General features: G+C 40.6%; 1 protein-coding gene and 2 pseudogenes across 3 annotated transcripts; 1 reads left to right on the forward strand and 2 right to left on the reverse strand.

Annotated features, from left to right (window-relative positions):
* LOC124979536 (cystatin-B-like) lies at positions 1–293 on the reverse strand (annotated as a pseudogene).
* A 4,973-nt stretch (positions 294–5,266) lies between these two features.
* On the reverse strand, positions 5,267–12,023 carry Resp18 (regulated endocrine specific protein 18). 3 transcript variants are annotated; one of them, XM_047546015.1, is made up of 6 exons: positions 11,022–11,726; positions 9,398–9,502; positions 8,345–8,477; positions 8,078–8,117; positions 7,877–7,966; positions 5,276–6,005 (listed from the first exon to the last, which is right to left on the reverse strand). In XM_047546015.1, exons 1-6 carry the CDS (start codon positions 11,356–11,358, stop codon positions 5,955–5,957), a joined length of 756 nt encoding a protein of 251 aa, XP_047401971.1. In that variant the 5' UTR covers positions 11,359–11,726; the 3' UTR covers positions 5,276–5,954. The 3 variants fall into 3 exon arrangements, with proteins under 3 accessions (XP_047401972.1, XP_047401971.1, XP_047401973.1); XM_047546017.1 differs by lacking the exon at positions 11,022–11,726 and adding an exon at positions 11,834–12,023 and having other exon boundaries at positions 5,285–6,005; XM_047546016.1 differs by lacking the exons at positions 7,877–7,966; positions 8,078–8,117 and having other exon boundaries at positions 5,267–6,005; positions 11,022–11,765.
* Positions 12,024–17,608: 5,585 nt separating this feature from the next.
* On the forward strand, positions 17,609–18,578 carry LOC124979537 (spindle and kinetochore-associated protein 2-like; annotated as a pseudogene).
* The last annotated feature ends 6,564 nt before the right edge of the window (positions 18,579–25,142 follow it).

The raw sequence follows: 25,142 nt of genomic DNA on the forward strand, positions 1-25,142 counted from the left end.
CTAGAAATAGGTCAACTCATCGTACTTGGCCTTATTGGTCTTGTAGGTGGGCAGAGTCAAGGGCTTTTTCTCATGGGGGGCGGGGAGTGGCACTTCTGAACGCTCCCAAGTGCATGAAGTTTTCACCACCAATGTCCGCTTTGATGAAGAAGTTTGTGTCTGGCTCTTGAAGGACACAGCCTTAAAATAGGGAAATTCTGGTTTTATTTTTCTTTGAGCTGGGACTTCACCTAGTTGGTGATGTCCTGAGTCTTGGCCGTGGCTGTCTTTGTGGCTCTGGAACCCCGGCACATGCTGGTGGCAGAGTGTGCAGCTAGGTGAGAGTGTGGAACCAGGTTGACAGTAATGAATGCCCCTTTCTGATAATTCTTAAAAATCTTTTATGAGGGCAGGAACCAAACACTTATAGGGTCAGGCACAGTGAAGCACAGGGTTATGAAAATGCTTGAGGATGAGTAACAAAGAAAGGTATAAAGGGGAAATATGAATGAGTGGCCATGGTTAGTTGATTTGATGAGAACTGGGAACAAAGGGATATGACTGGTCTAGTTGTTTTGGGTTCAGCTATATCCCGGAACAAAAGTAAAGAAGTGAGGGCAAGCACAGTGGTATGACCGAGACTATGTTACCAAGAATTAGTCACTAAATTTCTTTGGGTTTTTAATTGGGTGAGATGTGATGTGGCCATGTCCCAATTCCTTAGAGTAGCCTAATCCTTTTTTAAAAATCCCCCCCATAACTTTATGGATGTAAAATTGAAGTACAATAAAATGCATATTTGAAATATGCAATTTGATCAGATGTAACCAATACAGTCAATATAAAAAGCATTTTCATTACTTTTTGTATCAGAGACAGATATACAATGAACATTCAGATATCACAGATTGCACACTAGATAGAATTCTTCAGGCCTTTTACATAACCACCAAAAAACAGAAATTGGATTCTGCATTATAGTACAAAAGTCCACACTCTACCTTTTTGTATCATTTTCATTACTTTTTAAAAAAATTTGAAATCTTGCAGACTGTGTTTCCTTCATGATTTATTACATTAGACATCAATCACCAAAAAATATATAGAACCCCACCCCCACATGTCAATTATTTCAAAATTAAATGGACACTTATAATTATCTCAGAGGTCAAGGAAGAAAGCACAAGAAAAGTAAATTAAAATGCTTTGAATTAAGTAATAATAAAAGCTTAAAATATCAGGATCTCTGGGATGAAACAATACTCAGATGAACATTTATAACTTAATGTACTTGTGTCAGAAAGAAGTTAGAATAACCATCAAATTATTTTCAAATTATGTTGGAGGAAGGAAAAAATAAGAGTAGGAGTAGAAATATATGAAATAGAGATGAAATAATACAGCTAAAATTTGATAGAAATAAACAAGTTTAATCAGAAAAAAACAAGAACACGAAATCAGTATCAATGGAAAAGGGGTTATCAAAATAACCCTAAAGATGCAAAAATATATTAAGGTAATATTACAATTGTATGCCAATGTATGTGATAGCTTACATAACATGGTCTATATTAGAGAAGGATTCATGTGCTCTTGAGAAGAAAGTATATTCAGTCATTGATGGATGAAATATTCTATATATATCTGTTAAGTCTAAATTATCATTGTATTTTTTACTTCTATAGCTTCTTTATTTAGTTTTTGTTTGGAGGATCTATCCAGTGGTGACAGAGGCATTTTAAAGTTACCCAGTATTATTATGTTGTGCTGTATTCGACTCTTGAAATTGAGGTTTTGTTTGATGTAAGTAGATGCTCCATTGTTTGGGGCATAAATATTTATGATTGTTATGTCTTGTTGATGTATAATTCCCTTAAACAGTATGATATGGCCTTCTTTGTCCTTTCTGATTAACTTTGGCTTTAAGTCCACTTTATCTGATATGAGACTGGAAACCCCTGCTTGTTTACACGATTCATGTAAGTGATGTGTTTTTTCCCATCCTTTTACCTTCAGTCTGAGGATATCTTTGCTATGAGATGAGTCTCTTGGAGACTACATATTGTTTGGTCTTGTTTTTGAATCTAATCTGCCAGCCCGCGTCTTTCGATTGATGAGAATTTAGGCCATTAATGTTCAAGGTTAATAATGGGATATGACTTGCATTCCCAGTAATTTAGGTTTATTTCTAGTTTTTAATTTGAATTAGTTTCTCCTTTGATTGACTATTCCCTTTGTGTAATTCGTCCCTTTGCTGAGTTTCACTTTTGTTTTTTCATTCCATCTCCATGGAATATTTTGTTGAGAATGATCTATAGTGCAGGATTCTAGTTGCAATTCTTTTAACTTTTGTTTATCATGGAAGATTTTTATTTCATCTTCAAATTTGAAGTTTAATTTTGCTGGATATAGGATTCTTGGTTGGTATCTATTTTCTTTCAGAACTTGGTATATGTATTCCAGGAGCTTCCAGGTTTGAGGGTCTGGGTTGAGAAATCAGCTGAGATCCAAACTGGATCTGATACTTTTTCTTCCAGCCTTTAAAATTCTATCCTTATTCTTTATGTTAGGCGTTTTCCTTATAATGTGCCTTGATGTGGGTCTGTTGTAATTTTGTACATAGCCTCTTGTAGTTGATTTCCCATTTTAGTCTTTAGGTTTGGGAAATTTTCTGGTATTAATTGAAAAAATTGTGCATTCCTTTGGTTTGTATCTCCATGCCTTCATCTATCCCAATAAATCTTAAATTTGGTCTTTTCATGTTATCCCATAGTACTTGGAAGTTCTGTTCATGGTTTCTCAACATCTCTGCATGGTCAACTCTATTTTCAAGATTATATGTTTCGTCTTCATTGCTTAAGGTTCTGTCTTCCAAGCAGTCTAGTCTATTGATGATGCTTTCTATTGAATTTTTAATTTTGTTTATTGTTTCCTTCATTTCAAGGATTTCTGCTTGTTTTTTTTTTTTTTTTCAGAATCTCTGTCTCTTTATTGAAGTGATTTTTTACTACCTGTATTTTCTCTTTGATTTCATTTCTTATACTGTCCTTTACTTCACAGATCAGTTTAATTGTGTACATTCATCCTAAACTCCTTCTCTGATCTTTCTTCCACTGTAGTATCCTTGGATTCTGTGGTTGGAGTATCTTGGTTTGTTTGGGGCAATTTGTTCCCTTGCTTTTTCATGTTGTTTGTGTGTCTACCCATCCAACAGTATGGATCTGAGGCAAAAGAGTTTCTACCCCTTGGACTTATAGTGTCCCTGAATGTTTCCAGTACTTCACTGTGTAGGGGAAGACAAATAATAATAACAACTAATACAGCATTAACAAAATACAGCATTATACCAAATAGTTCCTACTATGAGGTTTACAATGATAATTATTACAATAAACAGAAATGATATGATCAGTTATTGCCTACAATAAAAAGAGCAAGTTTGTAAAAGGGTTTATAATTTTAAATGGTGGGCAGGGACAGAACAGAAGTGATATATGATGTGATGATTATGAGGGAGAAGAAAAAAAGATAGAAATAAAAACAATAAAGGAACAGTAAAAGAAAGAACAATACAGACTGGCTGTTAGCAGAAGAAAAGAGAGAATCAAGGGAAACAGGTAAGAGAAAATATATATGAAAAGTAAAATTTTAAAAAATTAAAAATAAAAGAATACAAAACAAAACTAAAATATACAAAACTAAAATATAACAAACATCTTAGTTCACAAAAAACTAATCCATGAAAAATAACTGGGGTCAAAAATGCTAGAAATAAGAAAAAACAAATATGAACATGTATAAGCGTCCATGTACCATTAAGGTCATGATTAAACAGAGAAAAAGAATTAAAAAAAAAAAGATCTTGATGAAAAGTTAAAGAATTCTTTCCATTGGAGTTCAAAGATTCTCAGCTCCTCATATCAGCAGTTTTAGGTGGGGTCATCTGGAATGTGATGCTCCACACTCTGGATTATTGGAGTGAGAGAGGAAATCTTGTAGTTGAAATTCCTGGAGGCAGGGTTTAGGCTTAGGTAGGCTCCAGGCTCTTTGCTGAATGTCAATTGGTCTGCAGGTTTTAAATCAGTGTACCTCCAGCACCCAGCACTCGTTGGTTCACGCTGCAAGACTGTACCCTAAGAGATCTCCCCTGAGTTCCACGTGTGTGGTGGGGGACCCTGTTCTTATTCCCCTACATCACCTTGGGATCCCACATTTTCTGGTCTCAGGTTCAGTCTCCAAAAAAATCTCTCCTGACCCTGCCCTTCTGAGTTCCCCGCCACAGGTGTCTCTCCTGGCTGATCCTGCAAGCAATCAGATTGGAGGGGGAGGGGTAGAGCCAGGTGAGTTTCCATGACCTGTTGTTCCCTGTGTCCATGTTTGATTTTATCCTGATCACTTAAGCACACTCTATGTCATGCAGTGTGTTTACTGGGCCTGTATTTTGAGCCAAATTCAGGAATCAGCCCCCTCAGCGGACAGCTCCTCATGCTGCAAAATGGTTCCTTCTTTTGTCCTCCCCAAGTCACCTAGAGAGATGGCGGCTTCCTTCCCTACACACCAGATATTGTGCTGTGCATATTTCAGGTTTGCTGGACAATGTCCTTGATCTCTAAACACTCTATATCCAGACACACTTTGGGCCTCCCAAAAATGCAGTTCCTTTGATTCTTTTATCCCTCCACTATGCTAACTATGCTCACAGAGGCACCACTCCTACTATTGTGTCCCTGGGGATTTCTTCCTTATTTTATTATATCCAACCTCTTGAGTTCCTGGTCTGCTTTGATTGTCCAGTTTTAAATTCTAGTAAATTCTGCCCCCCCCGCCGTGCTTTTTTTTTGTTCACCCACTTTGCTGAGAAGTTGCCTGTCTGTTTTCTTGGTTTCACTCCATGGAACAACCAGGAAAGCCACCTCCTCTTATTCTGTCATCTTGAAAAGTCAATCTTGATACCTGCCTGTTTGCTTACATCCATGAGTATCCAATGAATATGAAAATGGTTTGAGGAAAATAAAACTCTGCAAAGAGAACATTCTGGTGTTTGGTTGGTCTGAGCATGGGTCATCAGATTTCCTGCTCTCTTTGTTTTGTTTTGTTTGGGTACTCGGGATTGAACCCAGGGACACTTTATCACTGAGCTACACCTTCATCCTTTTCTATTTTGAGACGTGGTCTTGCTATGTTGGCCAGGCTAGCCTCAAACTTATACTCCTCCTGCCTCAGATTCCCAAGTAGCTGGAATTACAGGCATGAACCACTATGCTTGGTTTCCACTCCCTTTTATTTTTAAAAATTGATACATCAATTGATGCTGGAGATTGAACCTGCAGCCTAGAACATGCTAGGCTCTACCATTGGACTACATCCCCAGTCCTCCCACTCCCTTTTAAGATGTTAGACTATCAGAAGCAAACCCACAGGGGCCATCGAAATGTTAAATGTGTGCACACTTTGATCTCAGCACTGCTCTGTTGACCCTTGGGGCACAATGGACGGAAAAGCTCTGTCACAGCTCAAATGCTAGAGGTGGGGACCTTCATAAAACTTCAGGTCTAGGCCTGTCTGGCATGAGAGATGGAAAGAATGATTGGAGGCAAATATGGAGCCCACCTCCCCATAACATGAAGGAAGGACAACCAGACCACCCAGGGTGGCTAGGATGTGGGTAGGGAAGGCTGCCATTCCAGCTGTGCCCCACCCTTTCTTTATTTCATGAATAATCAATGGAAGGAAAACCAGACAGAAGTCAGCCTTCTGCCAGCCTCAAGAACTGTGCTCTCCTCATCCCCACCTCTCTCTCTTAGGAATCTCTGGCAAAGTTCAAACCCCACCTATTCTGCTTTAAGACAAGTTCACAGAAAGCATTTTCATAAAGTCCACTTTAATGATCCATATTTGGGTCATCCAACAACTGTCCCTCTGGAGGTGAGGGACAATGGTGAGGGCACTGAGGAAGGAAAGCTTCATGTGAAGTCTCAATCAGCCACAAGGTTGTGGCCTGCAGTGGGAAGTGGCCCAGAGTATTCCTGAAAGAGAAGAAACAGGGATTGGAGTCAAGATCTGGAGCATTAATCCCTCTTTCATGTCCTCCTTTTCCAAATGTTTCAATAAAAGTTGATTTAAGTAAGCCTTCTACGCAGTGACTCAGCCCACTGATTGACAGCCTGGTCCCTTGGTTCCCACATATAATTCTTCTTCCTGCTGTGATTTTTCCCTTAGGTTGGGGGCTGGAGAAGAATGGCAGCACTTTGTTTGCATTCTCAAAAGCACCACGGCAACCAATCCCCCACAGGTAGGTCCCTGTCACTTAGCCCTGATTATGTTGCCCTGGCAACCAATCCAGGTTTAGGAAGCCCAGCTGCCACTTTATGGGAGTAGGAGCCGGTTTCCTTGGAGAACATGAGGACTTGGACCCCCTGAAGTGCAGGAGGCCTCTAGATAGAGGGTGTGGCCAGTGGAGGGATGGTGTTTGGGTCCACTGCCACCACCCAAGTCCACGCTACCTCCATCTCCCTGGACCAAGAGGGTTGGCCTCTCCATTTTCATTCTTACTCTTTTCACCATTGATTCCCCAACATCACTAGAGTAGTTTTTTAAAATTGTATGTAATGTTACAACATTCTTTTCCTTAAAATATCTAGTTAATTTTCTGCTGCACTTAGAATAAAATCCAAATCTTTCACTGTGATTTGTGGGCCCCCCTTGTGATCAGTCCTGGATGACTACTACTTCTCCAAGTGCATCTTATGCCAGTGAATTTTCTGTCTGCTACTCTGATATACCTTAGTATTCTAGTCAAAGGCCATGTGTGGTTGCAATGCTCTCTGCCTGGGATGCCTTTGCTTTATATCTTCTGGCTGTCACCTTCCAATAGTTTAGGTCTTAGTCCAAAGAAAGCAATGTGGGGGTGTCTGTTGTTTGGAACAGCCTCACCCCCGCTACAGTCTTTGAGAGGAAAAACAGGATCTATGTAGGGAGAAGAACTGGAGATCAGGAGACTTGGGTCCAGTCTTGGCTCTGCCATGAACACTATGCAATCTTGACTAAGTCTCATAACCATCCTGGGCCCCAATATCTCATAAAGATAGGTAGAATAATAGATGGGTGGTTTCCAATATAGATTCTGCAGAATTCAAAGATCCCAAGGAGATATCTCTCATTCTTGCCCAGGTGACTTGCCCAGACCACAGAATAGAGCAAGGCAGGGACCGAAAGTGAGGCCTCAGGGCTGTGTCTTCCACTTAACCAAAGGAGTTTTGCTATTGCTTGCTATATACAAAAGAGCATATGGTAAAAGGAGGACCCTCTTCTCTAATTTTGAGAACTCTAAAGTTTTCAATGCCTGTTCTGAATTCAATGCCCAAGAGGGTCATGGTGGCTCATGCCTATAATTCCCATGACTTAGGCGGCTAAGGCAGGAGGATTGCTAAGTTTAAGACCAACCTCAACGACTTAGAGAGACTGTCAACAACTTAGCAAGACCCTGCCTCAAAATTCAAAAATAGTAAAAAAAAAAAAAAAAAAAAAAAAAGACTCAGGATGTTGCTCAGTGGTAAGACACCCCTGGGCTCAAGTCCCAGTACCACCACAACTACCACCAACAACAACAACAAAAACTAACTCAATGTTGATGCATGATCTTGTAGTTCATCTTCCCCTTAGAAGTTCTCAGCACCTGCACCACATCCCATCCCTCACTTCTTGTATGGATGCCTTATAGGTAGTCTGTGAGGATACAGGAAAGCAGGATTACTCTTTCTCAGGGAAAGGAGAAAAATTTTTTCTTCACTTTATTTGTTATCACCTTAAATACCCATTGCCTCTTCCATACCTGCTACTCTCATTTAAACAGGTCCTTGATGATTACAACTACCCTAGAAAAAAATTAGTCCCTCACCTTGATGGGGTTGGTCACCTCTTGTTTCAGGGCCTTTGAAACCACTTTGGAGGTAAAGCACTGATCCCTGTTCACCTTGGACACTGGGCTCTATAGGAGGGAAGGCAGGAGTCAGAAAGGAGGCAGAAAAGGATGAGAGCGTCCCAAAGGGAAAGTCATTGCTACAAAGTCAGGGATTCATAATTCCTGGATGAATCTCACCTTGGGAAATAAGAGTCGAAGCTTTTCCTCTTGCTTGCCCCTGGAAGACACAGAGATGACAGTGGGGCCTAGGCTTGCTAATCCACCTACCCCCTTTTGAAGGTATAGCTAATGTATTGTGGGAATTATTCCCTGCTGGTCCGAAAAAGGACCTCTGAAGCATTCTCCGCATAATGCTCCTGATAGCTCCTATTTGCAATTTTAGCACCTGTTTCTTCCCTGCTCTGTGTCTGCCAGATAGCATGGGCAACCACTGGCCTCACACACCTCATCCCAGTAGTTTTAGTGGAAAAAATTGCCTTTCCATCCTTCACACATGGGTCTTGGGGGTGGAGTAGACTGATGTGCTCCATCTTTTGGGTCATCACATTCTGGGTGGTGTCATCCTTCCATAACAGACCTGCGGGGTGAAAGGATGGAATGAGTTACCATCTGGAACACTGGCAGGGATCCTGGTGAGGTTTCCCTCAAGTACATATGGGATCACATTTTGTGGAGAGAATTAAATAAGATGGTATATTAAAGTTGCTTAGCTTAATGCTTGGCATGTAATATTCAATTAAAATTCTGATTATAGTTTCTTTGCTGATTCATTTAATGCTATGGTGAGGATTAAGTGAAGTTAAGAATGTAAAGAGTACTTAGAAAACTCAGAGGCAGCAATTCTCAAGCTTTAGTATGCATCCAAGTATCTTTCAAGGCTTATTAAAACTCAGATTGCTGTTCTCAAAATTCAGGTCTGGGGTGGAAATAAAGAATTAATATTTCTGAAAAATTGCCTGTTGATTCTGGTGTTGCTGGTCTGGGATGTACTTTGAAAACTATGCATTGTAAGCATAGTAGGCATTAGCAGTAGTACTATGAACTTAAGGCAGATTTTCTATCTAACTTTCCCCTCCCCCATTCATAAAACCCTGCTCTAAGAAAGGGTCAGCATCTGTCTCCAGTGGACTCTGCTCCCTTTCATCCCTCTCCTCTATCAGATACTTTTCCCTGCTTCCTACACAGAGGTTGACGTGTGTGCATGTGCTCTTGGCTGAGAACTTAAGGAGTTCTGGCTCAGGAAAAACTCAGATAGTGCCAGGGGCTTGAGTCCCTGGGAATTTGATCAAGGCCTCTCCCAGGGGTTTCTTCTAGCAGCATCTGGGGGGCTCCTCTAGAATGCTCAAGTGCAAGCAGCCCATCATCTAGATCCATCCCCACTCCAGTTTCAGGTGGAGACATTTGACAAAGAGAAACTGTCCTCAGGTCAGATAGCTCCTTAGTGCTTCCCCCATAATCTGACCAGGCCACAACCTTTGCTCTTCACCTTTTACTTACCTTGAGGTACAATTTGGTGGAGTATGACTTGTAAGTGCCGAAAGACTGAAGAAGTAAACCCTTGGAGGGGCCAGAGTTGCCCTGCTCCTACTTGGTCCTTACCATCTAAGGGAAAAATAGTGGTATCATCAAGGAGCCCAAGCTTTCCAGATCCCAGTGGAAAAGAAGCAGCTAGCTTTCCTTCACTACCATTCCTGAGCCAGGCTCTTCCTCCACCCCTTCGGGTTCTCTTTCTTCCAGTTATCTTTTCCCTCATCACCACCTGTCCTGTTCTTCAGGCCCTGGGCCTCATTCACCCTTGATGTCAACTTCTAGGTAAGAACCAAGCTTATAAGTAAAGAGTAGCCTGTGGAGGTTCAGGTGAGAAGAGGCTCAGAAAGCTACCATATGGGATGGATAATCAGATGGATGGTGGATTATAGGGAAGAAGGTGAGTTCCATCTTAGGGAAACTTTAGAGGGCATGAGGGTTAAGGGGAAGATTTGGAATTTTTAGAGAAAGTACCATCTTCCTCAGTATCTTCAGGGAATTGGATCTAGGTCCACCAACTCCATACCAAAATCCATAGATGTTCAAGTACCTTATTGAAAATGGCTTAGTATTTGCATATAACCTATGAACATTCTCCTGTATATTTTAAATCATCTAAATTACTTATAATACCTAACAAAATGTAAATCATTGTTTTTCTGTACTGTTTGGGGAATAACAAGAAGAAAACCTGTACATGTTCAGTACAGACACATTTTTCCTGAATATTTTTGACTTACAGTTGATTGGATTAGAGGATGCAGAACTCCCTCATGTAGAATGCATAGACATGGAGGGCCATCTATATTGGTATGAATAGGATTTGAGAGTATGAATACTTCTACTGAAAGCAACAGTTCACCCAGTTGTGCATAAAGAAATGATAGGTGTGAAGGAAGATATTCCCTAATGCCAAACACACCTTTCTGATTACAGATAGATGGGATAGAACTGAAGGAAAGTCCTGGGGTATGGGTTACTGGGGATTGAACCCAGGGGCTCTTAACCACAGAGCTATACACCCAGTCTGTCTATCTATCTATCTATCTATCTATCTATCTATCTATCTATCTATCTGTCTGTTTGTTTAAAGATAGGGTCTCTCTAAGTTGTAGAAGCTGGCCTCCAACTTGCAATACTTCTGCCTCAGTCTCCTGAGTCACTGGTAATTACAGGCGTCCCTACCGCGTCCTCCCTCCCTCCCTCCCTCCCTCCCTCCCTCCCTCCCTCCCTCCCTCCCTCCCTCCCTCCCTCCCTCCCTCCCTCCCTCCCTCCCTTCCTTCCTTCCTTCCTTCCTTCCTTCCTTCCTTCCTTCCTTCCTTCCTTCCTTCCTTCCTTCCTTCCTTCCTTCCTTCCTTCCTTCCTTCCTTCCTTCCTTCCTTCCTTCCATTTATAGTGGAATTATCATGAATCATTATAGGCATGTCTTAGAAAAGGGAATTCTCCGCAATCAAATGGAGTCCTAATAACAATTTCTTGGCCTCAGGAAGGAGTGAAACCTCCAGAACCCCACTGTGAAGGAAAAGAGCTTCAGGAAGGGGGGATAATTCTCTGAGGCTTTGATCCTAGAGCCGAGACAGGAACACGCCCCTACCGGACCCAGCAAGCGCTGTCCGTGGTGCTGCGAGGTGGCGAAGCCTGGTGTGGAGGCTGAGCTGGGGTTTGGCGGTACTTTCCCCACCAACCTTCCTCTCATCCACCACCAGGCCTCCTCCCACAGCTCTTTGCGAGTCTTCTGCATTGACCTCTAAACCCAAGGATCGGGCAGGGAGAGTGGGTGCCAAACTAGGAGTTTGCGTTGTCTCCCCCACGTGGTCGCTGCATTTTCGAGTCTGCGCAGTCCGTCTCCGACCGTGTGAGTCAGCGCTGAGCTTACCCCCGATGGCGCAGAGCAGAGTGGGAGGAAGAAGGATGGTTTCCTCCCCCGCCATCCTGATTTACCCCGGCCTCACCTTTCCCTCATTGGAAATCGGATCACAGTCACTAGACTGTGGGCCTACACTAAGCCTCGGTTTGTCTCTCGACCTAGCCTTCTTCCTGGAGACAGGACCCCATACCCGAAGACCATCCCTCCTGGTCCCTTGCCAATACCTAACCCACGTCATCTCTTCCCCGGTCCCTCAGCGAGTCTGGCTTCTTCTGTAGCCGCCCTTTCTCCCATTTGTCTTCTTGACCTCCTCCCGAATCCCGTCTTCCCTTGAACCCGCTCCCCTTAGGTCCAGACCCCGCTTGCCGAGCCCCATCCCAAATCTACTTCTTCCTGCGATACTCTCTCTATACATTCCTCTCTTCTCATACCCCCGAACACATAATTTTCCTCCTGAGTTTCCTAAGCCTGAGGCCTCTTGACCCTCCTCTCTCAGAATTGCTTTGGCCCTGCCCGCACCCCCCAGGTCTTCTCCTGACCGTGGCCACTAATGTCGCTGCAGCCCCCTGGACAGCTGTTCAACAGCAGGAAGCAGACGAGCAGCCGGAGCCCCCTGGAGCCCCCAAGCAACAGCCAGCGCTGCATCCTCTCGGGATCTGCGCGCTCACTCCCCCACCTAAGTCGTATTGAAAGTGGAGACAGCAGCCAGAGGGACTGTGCGGGGCTGCCTATCGCTTTCCACCGGTTAGAGACGCGGGATCTGCATAGCCCTCCTCTGCAACTCGGCCAATCGCTAGCGGGCCCTGCCCTTGAGGACGCCCACCCAATTTCTCCTTCCCCTTACCGCCTCCCTCCACTGCGTACCTTTTGGAATTCTCAGTCTCGCTTTTTTTTTTTTTCCCCCTTTCAATTTAAATTTTTTTGTTGTTGTAGATGGATACAATAACTTTATATTATTTTTTTTTATTCAATGCTTAGGATCAAACCCACACTGAGCCACAACCCCAGCTTCCCCGCACCGCCCTGCTCCTTTTTGCGTCTCAAGGACCACCGCCTTTATTCCCAGTCCACTAGTCAAAGGTTAGAAAAACCAATCACACGTAAAATGTGGGTGGGAAATTGTACCTATGTCACGCGTTTGTTATGAGAGATAAATATGAACTGAGAACAGTAGATCCTAAATGAATTCAGTTTATTTTTATCCTTGACCGTTATTTTATCCTTAACCACCTGAAAACTTGTAGCAATTAGATGGATGCGACCTGTAAAATTTATTGCACATCCATTCACATTTTTTCCACATCCTCTGCCATCTCCCTGGTTCAAACCACTGTACTTTTTTATAGAGGTCTTGCAATAACTAACTGGCTAACTGATCTCTTGCTTCCAATGTATATTTGTAGGATAGATGTGAGTTTTCTAAACCTTAGACTGGCATTTCAATATAAATTTTTTATGGTCCACTGGACATTTTGGGTTGACATTGTTAATGTCCTGAATTACATTATCTATTTTTAAAAAGTGTTGTTCGTTCTGGGAGGCAAATAAATGTTTTGTAGAAAGTCTTGATCCTACAGCCAGTTAAGACAGGAGTATTTCAGTTCTGCTTTTAATCTTCAGCAGTATCCTTTAGTTCTGGGATATGGTCATTACACCTTAGGTGTGGTACTTTCAGAATTCTAGTGGAAACCCCAAGGTGTTTACCAATTCCCTCTAATTTTATGGGTTCTGAACTTCAGACTTGGTCTCCCTAATACTGTGGCAGCTGACAAAATCCCTGTCAGCTATCTGGCTTTCATATTAGGTTCCTTGAAATCTCACCCTGTACCTGTGCCATTTAGAAAATTGATAAGGATTTGAGGAGAATTTGTATGTGAATATTGAAATCCCTCTCTGTAGATCAGTCATTTTCCAGATTTCTTCCTTAATTTCCAGGTGCCCTGGCATCTCTGTACACCCAACTCTGCTTCTCAGCCAGTAAGATGGCACTTCTGAGTTCTGTTTCTCTTTGTACTGTAGTGAACTGTGAAGTCTCTTTAGGGGAAATCCTGTTAAATATGGGCTTCACCTGGTGAGGCTTCCCTTCTTCAAGGATTAAAATTCTCTCATTTTTCTTGTGCTTGGTTGGTCTTCATGACTCTGTACAGCTTTTTTTTTTTTAATTTTTACATTTTTGTCTAGAGTATTTATTCCATGTTAATTTCAGGATCTGACACAGCTATTTTGCCATGCTACAAACAGAAAGTTTATCTGGTTATCAATGATTGTGTGCTGCACTTATTATTTTTATTTTTTATTGTTATACATAGTTGTTGGGTTCACTTTGGCAAAATCACACATGAATGGAATTTGATTTTTATCCCCATTCCTCCAAACTTCCTTCTCCTCGCTTCCCATATTTTTATTTGTTCTTTTTAGTTATACATGACAGTAGAATGTATTTCAACACATCATACATACAGGGAGTATAACTTGCCATTCTTGTGCTTGTATATGATGTGGAGTTACACTGATTGTGTATTTATATATGAACATAGAAAAGTTATGTCTGATACATTTTATTGTTCATCCCCATATTCTCCTTCCTCTACTGATCTTCCCTTCACTTGTTTATTTATTTATTTTTATTTTTATTGTTTTTTTTTTTTTTAGTTGTAGATGGACACAATCCCTTTATTTTATTTATTTATGTGGTGCTGAGGATTGAACCCGGTGCCTCATGCATGCGAGGTAAGCACTCTACCTCTGAGCTAGAACCCCAGCCCCTATTTATTTATTTTTGATTTGTACTTTCTATATATACATAAAGGGGAAATTCCCTTTGGCACATTTATATATGCATATAATGTGATTTGTTAAATTCATTACATATTTCCTCCTTTTTCTGGTCCTTTCTTCCTCACTCTTGATAGCTTTCTTCTATTCCACTGATCTTCCTTATATACTTATCATATCCAATTCCTCAACTCCCTCCTTTCTTTCCTTTCTTTTACTCTAGCTTCCACATATTAGAGAAAATAGTCAACCCTTGGTTTTCTTTTTCATTTTTATTTTCTTCTTGGTACCAGGCATTGAACCCAGTGGCACTTAACCGCTGAGTCATATCCCTAGCCCATTTTATTTTTTATTTTGAGACAGAGTCTCCCTAAATTGCACAGGGCCTTGCTAAGTTGCTGAAACTGGCTTTGAACTTGCAATCCTCCTGCTTCAGCTTCCCAAGTCACTGGGATTACAGGCTCGACTGCAACTGGCTCAATCCTTGATTTTCTGAGTCTGGTTTATTTCACTTAACATTATGGTTTCCATTTCCATCCATTTACCAGCAAATACCATTATTTCATTCTTCTTTATGACTGAATAAAACTCCATTATAACTGAGTAAAACTCCATTGTGTATATATACCACGTTTTCTTGATCCATTCATCTATTGATGTACATCTGGACTGATTCCATAATTTGGCATTTGTGAATTGTACTACTATAAACACTGAAGTGGCTGTATTGCTATAGTATGCTAATTTTAGGTTTTTTTGGATAAGTACCAGGGAGTGGGAGAGCTGGGTCATTTCTAGTTATTTGAGGAATCTCCATACTGCCTTTCAGAGTGGTTTACTAATTTTCTGTCCCACTAACAATGTATGACTATACCTTTTACTCCACAGCCTTGTCAGCATTTGTTATTATTTGTGTTCTTGATAATTGCCATTCTGGTCAGAGTCAGATAAAATGTTGGTGTAGTTTTGATTTGTATTTCCCTGATTGCTAGAGAGAAAGAGACACATTATTTCTAAATAGTTTATGGAAAAATTTGAGACCTAGAAGCAAATGAGTGTGAACCTGCTTTGAGAAGTATAATGTTCCTGTTGGTCTTCAAGTGGGATAAGCACAGGTGGGTGTGTTCCTCTCTCCCTTTTAAGATTTCAATCTGCCAGGAGGATACCTATCAAAATGTGTGCACAAGCATTGATATTGCACTTCTTTTTTGCCATTTATTTCATGGAAATTCCAGTGCTGAGGGCAATATTTTCAGAAAACAAGGAGATTCTCAGGCCTATTGAACTTGGGGTCCACAGGGAAGATATGTGGGGATGATATCAGCCTGGAGATCATAAGATGGTTTCTGGTGGTCTAGCTGTTCTCAGGATCCTTAGGTTGGTGTTGTCTTATTATCTTATTAATAGATAATATTTGAAATGGAACCTATATTATAGGTATCTTAAAATTGTGTATCTTGGTTTGCTTAAACTACGAAAAAAAGACATGTGGTAGTATGTTGCACGAGGTTATTTTCATGAGTGAATTTGCACAATTTCAAGATTTTGAGTGAAGATTTGCAGATTTCCCAGAAATTTGGGAGTGACAGGTCTAGGAAAAAAGCTAGCTTGGGACATGATGATATGATGAACTTTAGTGCAAGACTTTTAAGATTAAATTTATAATCGCCCTTTCTTTCCTGTCTCCTTTCTATCTATCATTTATATTTCTTCTATCCTACCTCAGAAAGAAAAAGAAATCAAAAATCTAGATTCTATCTGTACCAAGGAAATGTGTTGTTCCTCGTTACCTTCTCAAATGTCCCCTCTGTATCTGTACTGGCCTTACACATTTTACTTCAGAGGCTCTTGCTGAGGCCCAATCTTTTGCCTCCAGACAGGCTCAAAGAGTTTCCATGAAAAATCCAATAGCAGTTTTTCCTAGAATGGCCCCCTGAGGGTTAATGGAAAGACAGGGAGGCCTTGATCTGGTAATTTTACTTAGAGGAAACAGCTCAGAGAAGCTCTAAAGTGAGAGAATGGTGTTTGGAATTTTTGTGTTTATGTGCTGGGGCTCCCCCTCCACAGTAGATAGCAGGCTCTAACAGTGGTCTTGGTCAGGGCAGATCTGGAAGAACAGTGACTCAGCAATTACCTGACAGCTGGCCTCCCTTTGGCTCCCATGACCTAATCACCCACACCCCCGTCCCCGCTCCAGCCCCAATTCCCAGTTTTCTGTTAGGTTCAGAACTAGTCAAGAATCCTGAGCCTGGAGAAGAATGGCAGATTCTTGTTTTCGTGCTTAGTAGCACCATGGTAACCAGTTCTCATTGTGGGAATCAGTCATTTAGTGCCGATGATGTCACTTCTACCGCCCATCCAGGCAGAAGAAGCACAGCTGCCATGGTGACAGGATTCAGAAGAGGTTTGTTTGTTTGTTTGTTTGTTTTTAAATATATGAGGATCTAGAGTTTCCTGAGGCTCAGGCTGCTCTGGCACAGTGCATGGCCCCCTGGAGGTGCTCAACTTGACTGCAGTTGCCAAGTTCAAGCCACCAGTGTTCCTTAGACCAAGACAATTCTTCCTAACAGGCCTATCCATCACATTCTCATCTATATCATATGTTCTCCAATAGTGTTAGGGTAGTTTTTAAAAATGGTATGTGATACATTCCCTTCCTTAAAATCCCCAGTGATTTTCTTCTGCACATTTCTTAAGCTCTAGACCTTTTACTATTATCTGCAAATCCCTGTATGGTCAGTTTTGAGGTTACTTATCCAACCTTATTGTATTGCCTATCACTGGTTATTCTTTTTGATCCTCTAACGAAAAAAAAAATACAATAACTAAAAAACAAAAAGGAAATAGGTGAACTCAAAAGCAGAATAGATACAACAGAATAGTCAATTCACATGTTGGTGATGGATCAATAGAAATGATTCCATCACCCCAGCACTGCAAAAATTGATTCCATCAGCTGGGTGTGGTGACTGGGGAGGCTGAGGTGGGAAGATCACAAGTTTGAGGTCAGCCTCAGCAACTTAGTGAGACCCTGTCTTAAAATAAAAATAAAAAGGACTGGGGATGTGACTCAGTGGTGAAGCACTCCTGGGTTTGATCCCTAGAAACAAAAGAAAGATTTATCATAAACCTCTAAAAACTAAAAACAGAACAATCTCAAACAACACATTGCTTGAAGGAGAACAGTGATTTGTTTTGGTTTTGGAACTGGGAATTGAACCCAGGGATGCTTAACCACTGAGTCACATCCCCAAGTCCTTTCTTATGTTTTATTTAGAGACAGGGTCTTGTTGAGTTGCTTAGGGCCTCCATAAATTGCTGAAACTGGCTTTGAACTCCCAATCCTCTGACCTCAGTCTCCTGAGCTGCTGAGATTATAGGTGTGAGTCACTACACCCAGTGAGAACACTGATTTGAGTGACTGGATTCTTCCTTTTAGACCATGGGGACCAGAAGGAAGTGGGATAACATTTTTAAAGTGGTGAAAGAAAAAAGCTGTCAACCCAAAATTCTATATACATAAAAAACATATTTTAGGAATGAAGGTGAACTTAAAACGTTCTCAGGTGAAGAAAAACTAAGATAATTCATTGCTTGCAGAAACATTAGGAATGAAGGAAGACCAATAGAAATGGTCAGTATCTGAATAAATATTATAGATATTTCTCCATTCCTGGGTTATTTGAAATATGGTTGGTTGAACATAAAAATTATAACACTATCTGACAAGAGTTTTCAATGTATGTAGATGTAATTTATTCTAATTTATAACAACAACATTAACACAAGGTGTTAAAGAGAACTTTTTGCTGGCGAGAGTTCTGCATTTTTCACTTCCAATGATAAAATAGTGATTATAAGTAGACTGTGAAAAGTTAAGTGTGGCTTGGTGTGGTGGCACATGCCTGTAATCCCATGACTCAGGGGGTTGTGGCAGGAGAATCACAAGTTCAAAACCAGCCTTAGCAATTTAGCAAGGCTCTATGCAACTTAGTGAGACCTTTGAGTTTGATCCCCTGTGCCAAAAAAAAAAAGTTAAGTATATATATTTATAATCCCTAGAGCAACCACTGAAAAAACTACACGAAAATATATAGCAAAAAATACAATACAACTATTCAATGTGAAGGCGGAGGTGGGTAAGCTTGAACTGATATTCCAGAAAGCTGACTCTAATCAGGATTACATTCACTACAGGCTGGGATATGAAATCAAGACTCATCATCCTTATTCAGCAGGCCAGAAAAATCGAGTTATAGTCTTAAAGAAATTGTCAGCAATAAAGTCTTGCTATCAAACTTTATATGCATGCTTTAAACCAGTTGCTGTTGAACAGAAAGAGACTATGCTACACATTATGCTACTTTGAATAAGACTATGATACAAAAACTACAAAAGCAAACAGACCTGCAGCTGTCACCTCTGACTGAAGAAGAGAAAACTGTGACAGAGCAATTAAAATCTCACATGCCAGACGTATCAAGAAATGAATTTGCAAAAGGAAATTAGTGAAGAGATCTCTTCCAGAGAAATTTAGGAGGATGTCATGTGAACACTTGTTAAAAATTTAGCCAAAAGAAGTGACATATATGTATGTATACACACACACACACACACACACACACAGTTTTATAGTTTTAACTAAGGAAGTTCCTTAATGCTATTTTGGATCTGTTTTCTTTTTGTATAAGTTGAGATAATGTAGATATTCTGGCCTGTCATAAAAGAATGTTTATATATATTTCAGTAAGTCAGAATGTTTATATATAGTTCAATCAGTCAATGTGTGAATGAGTATGCTTTAGAATTTAGAGAACAGGCAGCATATTTGTTTTATGTATATACATACACACAAAGAATTTATGTGTGTGTATATATTTAACTTCCATTTTTTGAAATGTCAATTGCAGATGGGAATCATTTTTGGTGAGACCACTAATACATGATGTATAATCTCTCACGAAAACCAGCTAATATAATAAGTTGACTTTTCTGTGATAACTTCATTTTTATTTACTTTTTCCCTATTCCTTCTACCTGCTAATATTGAGCAACATGAACTTGTCTGCAAATGCTGTTTTAGACTGTCCCTGTGGTATTTCAATAGTCCCTTTGTTTTGTTTTAGCCTATGTTTGTAATTACTTTTGTTTGTTTTTGCAGCACTAAGGAGTGAACCCAGGGCCTCATGCATGTTGGTCAAGTGTTCTACCACTGAGCTACACCCATAAGCCCTGTAATTGTTCATTCTATATCAAAGAAAGCTAGGTGCAGTGGCATGCTACCCAGGAGACTGAGGCAGGACCAAGGCTAACCTGGGCAACATAGCAAGACCCTGTCTCAATTTTTTAAAAAGCTGCAGATGAAAGTTACATTGGAGCATGTATCTGCCACCTGCCAGTTTTGTTATGTGTGAGTTAGTATCCCTACTTATTTTCAAATAACTATTGGCAACAAGGTAATTGTCCAAAGTAGGGATAGGACAGGGGAAGTAGCTCAGTGGTAGAGCACTTGCCTAGAATGTGTGAGGGCCTGAGTTTGATCCCTAGCACCACAAAAACAAACAAACAAAAAACCCAAATCAGGACAGATAAAAACATATTTGTGGGATAGAAGGTATAAACCAGTGGTAGAGCATATGCTTAGCTTGTGTGAGGCCCTGGGTTCAATCTTCAGTACTGACAAAAAGGATATTATGAAGTTATTTATAATATCAATACATACACACATCTGGTTAATAGTAGGTGAATAAGAAAATAAATCATGGGGTATCTACTCTAAATAACAAGATTATTGAATAATCAATCAAGAAATTATTATGAAAATGCTGAAGCTATGCCAAATTGGGGAGAGGAGAAACAGATACTGCAGTTTTATAGTTAAGATTGGACTTTGGAGTCATAACTGAGGTATAAGTACAACAGTTCCCCTCTTTATCTGCAGTTTTGCTATCCATGGTTTTAGTCACCTGTGGTCAACTGAAGTCCAAAAATAATAAATGTCGAAATCCAGAAAATAACAACTCCTAAGTTTTAAATTGAAAAAAAAAAAAAACCCACAATAGCATAAAATTTTAAAAAATACAATAGATACATTAAAATAGAATATAGAGTATTCCAGCAATCCAATATAGAGAAGGAAAGGTGAAACAAGGAAAAACAACAATGAAAAAAGAGGAAACAAACAGAAAATGAATACTACAATAGATGTAAATCCAAATATATTGATCATTGTACAGGGCCTAAATACATCAATTAAAAGACAGGGGTGGACAGAATGGCCAGGCATGGTGGTGCACACCTGTAATCCCAGCTACTCAGGAGGCTGAGGCAGGAGCATTGCAAGTTTACAGACAGACTAGCAACCTAGAGAGACCCTGTCTCAAAACAAAAATAAAAAGGTTGGGGATGTTACTCAATGATAGAGCACTTCTGGGTTCAATCCCTTCTAGAGCAAAATAAATAAATAAATAATAACCCAACAATGTATTGTCTATAAAAAACTCACTTCAAATATAATAATATAAATGGAGAAAGATGGGCCACACTAACACAAAGAAGACTGAAATAGTTATATTAATACTAGACTAACTGACTTTCAGCACAAAGAAAATTACCAAGGATAAGGAGGAATATTGCCTAAAGATAAAAGGGTCTGTTCATCAAGAATGCACATAGCTCAACGTGTGTGGACTTAACAACAGAGTTTCAAAATGAGTAATGCAAAAATGAACAGTACTGAAGGGAAAAATAGGTCTATAACTATATTTGGACATTTCAACACTCTTCTCTCAGAAATCAAAAAAACTAGCAGAATATACAAGAACTGGTCACATCATTGCACAATTGATTCTAACTGGTATTTACAGAACACTCCACCCAACAACAGCAGAACACACATTCTCCTCAAGCACACAATGGGACATTACCCATAACCTGGATGATAAAAGAAATCTTAGTAAAATTTAAAACAATTGAAATTTTGCAGAGTGTTCTACAACCACAATGCAACTAAACTAAAAATCAGTAACAAGTCTCCAAACACTTGGCCACTAAAAAAAAAAAAAAAAAAAAAAAAAAAAAAATGTTTTAAATATCCCATGGGTCAAAAAGGAAATCTTAAGTGAAGTAAGAAAATATTTTGAACTGAACAAAAAGGAAAGCACAACCTATCAAAATTTGTGCAGTGCAGCTAAAGGAATGCTTGGAATGAAGTGTATGACATGAAATGCCAACATTGGAAAAGTCATCAGAGGGAAGAACTAAAGACAAAAGCATAAATCAATACAATTAAAAACAGAAAAAGAGCCAGGAGCAGTGGTGCATGCCTGTAATCCCAGCAGTTCTAGAGGCTAACACAGGAGTATCACAAGTTCAAGTCCAGCCTCAGCAATTTAGTGAGGCCCTAAACAACTTAGTAAGACCCTGTCTCAAAATTAAAAAAAAAAAAAGGACTGGGTATGAAGCTCAGTGGTAAAGCACCCCTGGATTGAATCCTCAGTACAAAACAAACGAAACAGAAAAAGGGAAGAATTGATGAAGCAGAAAGCCATTTTTGAGTTTTTACAACCACACTCATAAGGCATGTTGGTCTTCAGTTTCCTTTCCTTGTGGTGTCTTGTCCTGATTTGGTATCGAGGCAATTATGACTTCATGTAATGTGTTGGGAAGTGTTTTGTCAGCTTTTTCACTGCTGTGACTAAAACACAGCACAATTGTAGAGAAGGAAAAGTTTATTTGGGGGCTCACAGTTTCAGATGTCTCAATCCATAGACAGTAGGCTCCATTCTTTGGGTCTCAAGGTGAGGCAGGATATCATGGTGGAAGAGGTGGTGGAGGGAAGCAGCTCACATGATGATCAGAAAGCAGAGAGACTCCTCTCACCAGATACAAAATATATACCACAAAGTCATGTCCGACAATGCCCCACCTCCTCCAGCCACACGCTACCTGACTTCAGTTAGTACTCAGTTAGTCCCTATCAGGGGATTAATTCACTGATTGTATTAAGTTTCTCACAACCTAATCATTTTCCTCTGAACCTTGCATTATTTCACACGTGAGCTTTTGGAGGATACCTCACATCCAAACCATAACATCTGGAAGATACTGTACAGAAGTGTTATTTCTTCTTTAAATATTTGATAGAATTTTCTAGTAAAACCATCCTCGCCTGAAGATTACTTTTCCAGAAGATTTTAAATGAGAATTCAATTTTTAAAGTTGTTATAAGACTAGGTTATCTATTTCATCTTGGATGAGTTAGGGTAGTTTGTGGTCTTTAGAGTTGGTCACCAGAGGAAATGATACAATTTGAGTGACAAGCAGTAGGAATAACAGAGCTGGAAAAATTAAAACTTGAAAGCAGATATTTTATCTTTTTTACTGCTGTGACTAAAAGATCTAACAAGAACAACTAGAAAGGAGGAAAAGTTTATTGGGAGCTTGCAGTTTCAGAGGTCTCAGTTCATAGACAGCTGGTTCCAATCCTCAGGGCTCAAGGTGAGGCTGAACATCAATGGGGGAGGAGCGCATTGTAGGGAAGAGGCTCACATGATGATCAGAAAGCAGAGAGAGATTCCACTTTCTAGAAACAAAATATATACCCCAAAGGCAGTCCCCCAGTGGCCTACCTCCTCCAGCCACAACTTACCCACCTTCAGTTACCACTCAGTTAATCTCATCAGGGGATTAATGCTCTCATAGTTTCTCTTCTAAATCATTTCTCTTCTAAACCTTCATGCACTGTCCCATACATGAGCTTTTGGGGGACACCTCACATCCAAACCATAATAGTATAGAAAACCAATTGTCTTCATTTGGATTCACCTAAGAGGAAACTTGAGACAAGAATTTGATACAGGTGGTCTAGGTGACAAATCATCCCTGAAAGTACAAGTGGAGGGAGGAGAAAGTGAGAGAAAGGAAAGAGAAAAGCCAGTAAACAGAATGCTGGTGAGCAGATCACTACTGTGGACCATTGGGAATCAATCGTGCTGGTATCTCTGAGGATCCACATAAAACTTGTCTTATCTCACCAAGGGAAGGATATTTATCCACTAACTTAGTCCTTAATATGTTAGGTGTTGACTCTGGTGCTATTAAATACCAGGCCCTTGAGGACCATTGATGCACAGTTTTATGGATTCTTCTGGCATTCCAGAAGGCCTGGCATTCCCAGGGTTTGAGGGAGGAGGTGTTCAGCATGTACCAACAGTGTCCGATTTTTGGTAGACTAGAGGATATGAGGCAGGGCAACTGTGGGGCCTGCTGCACAGGCGTTCAATGTCTATTGCATCATGTTCTGGATGTAATTCTTCCCTAACTGGTCTTCACTTGCCTTGAGGCAGGAACCATGTATTGCAGCGTCCAAGCACAGTGCAGTACAGACATGCTGAATAAAAGAATGTATTATGGGGGCTGGGGAGATAGCTCAGTTGGTAGAGTGCTCGCCATGCAAGTATAAGGCCCTGGGTTCGATCCCCAGCACCGCAAAAAAAAAAAAAAAAAAAAAAAAAAAAAAAGAATGTATTATGGGACAAGTCTGGCAGTCTGGGTCCACCTAACTTATGAGAATCAAGTATGATAAATATGACTAGTTGAACATTACATTTAGCTATGTCCTTACAAGCAAGAATGCAGGGAAGAGGACATGTATTGGGAGTACTCATATACCAGAGGAGCATCTCTTGATCTTCCTACATTATATAAGTGGATGGTCTGGAAATACCCACGTACTATACCATTTGTTAGGATCAGATGAACTGAGTGCAAAGGTGCTTTGAGAAATACAGAAGCAGGGGACATACTGGAGTTTGGCTGAACTGAGCACTGGTCTCCTCTTTCTCAGTGTATTCCCCTTCCCCAGAGACAACTGATTATAGTTACCAAATATTAAATGTGCATAACTTGTGGCTGCAGAATTCTCTGTGGATTCTTGAGTTGGGACTGGTATGACTGCCCTCTAGGGGATCTTATCGCTGAGTGGGTACTGTGGACCTCAGAAGAGGCAGAACTGGGTCCTGACCTGCCTGCCTTACCTGGGGTCTGGATGAAAAGATTTTCTTCCACCAGGGGAATGAAGGCCAGTTAAGATGCATTTGAAGATTATAGTGGGTTGACTGTCATTCCAGGTATGGTTCCACCCGGCCATTCACCTGCACTGGAAATGACCCATGGAAGGAGAAAAGCATCTGAAACCAGGTCCTCAGGCAATCAAGGACTGTGCTCTTCGTACCTCATTCCCATCTTGCTGTGTTCTGCACCTGCCTCTCTCACTTTGGAGGTTCTGGTTGCCCAAAGTCCACCCATCCTGCCTACAGACAAATCTGTGAAAAGAGTTGGTTTTAAAAACCAACTTCAATAATATAAATTTGGATCAACCTGTAATTGCCCTTCTTGAGACCATCAGGGAAAGTGTGAGGGATGGGAGGCTTCCAATTCAGCTTTAAATAGCAATGAGATTCTGACTTAGAGTACTGGTAGCAAAGAAATCCTAAAATGGGAAGAAGTAAGGGGTTTTCAAGTAATGTACCAATGCAGGGCTTACCACTGTTCTCTTTGGTCTCCCCTACCAAATACAGAGCACATTTTCAGTAGTCGTCTTGATCTGAATAACACCTGAAACAAATGACTCTGGCCCTTCCCTAATCCCCTATCTCCTCCCCACCCTGAGCCTGGAGAAGAATGGCAGTTCCTCTTTTGCATATTTGGCAAAACCATGGCAACCAGTCCCCAACAGGGTCAGTTACTGGGTTAATGATGTGACTCAGCAACCAATCGAAGCTAAGAAGCACTGCTACCATGGTGACAGGGATGGGGACCAGTTTCTCTGAAATGACTAAGAGGGACTGGTGCATCTCCAAGGAGCATGTTGGCCTGGATGGATTCCAGCTAGGAGTTCCCCAGTTATGCTGCCACCATCTCAGTCCAAGATCCAGGTCCCACCTGGATAACTTACCATCCCCAAATATGTTTCCTATTTCCACTCTTGTCCTCTTCATAATCTATTTTCCAGCAGCATCAGTGTATCTTCATAAACTGTTTATGCTGTCATTAGGCTCCCTTCATTAGAAA

This window comes from Sciurus carolinensis, chromosome 3, assembly GCF_902686445.1.
Source record: "Sciurus carolinensis chromosome 3, mSciCar1.2, whole genome shotgun sequence".
NCBI classification, from domain to species: Eukaryota; Metazoa; Chordata; class Mammalia; order Rodentia; family Sciuridae; genus Sciurus; species Sciurus carolinensis.

Excerpts from the sequence above, each read along its gene's own strand:
- Resp18 (XM_047546015.1), bottom strand. The coding sequence starts at position 11,358 with ATGGCGGGGGAGGAAACCATCCTTCTTCCTCCCACTCTGCTCTGCGCC. Across the intron at positions 9,503-11,021 it reads GACAGCGCTTGCTGGGTCCG|ATGGTAAGGACCAAGTAGGA; the intron begins GTAGGGGCGTGT and ends TTTTTCCCTTAG. Across the intron at positions 8,118-8,344 it reads ACTAAAACTACTGGGATGAG|GGGCAAGCAAGAGGAAAAGC; the intron begins GTGTGTGAGGCC and ends TGTGTCTTCCAG.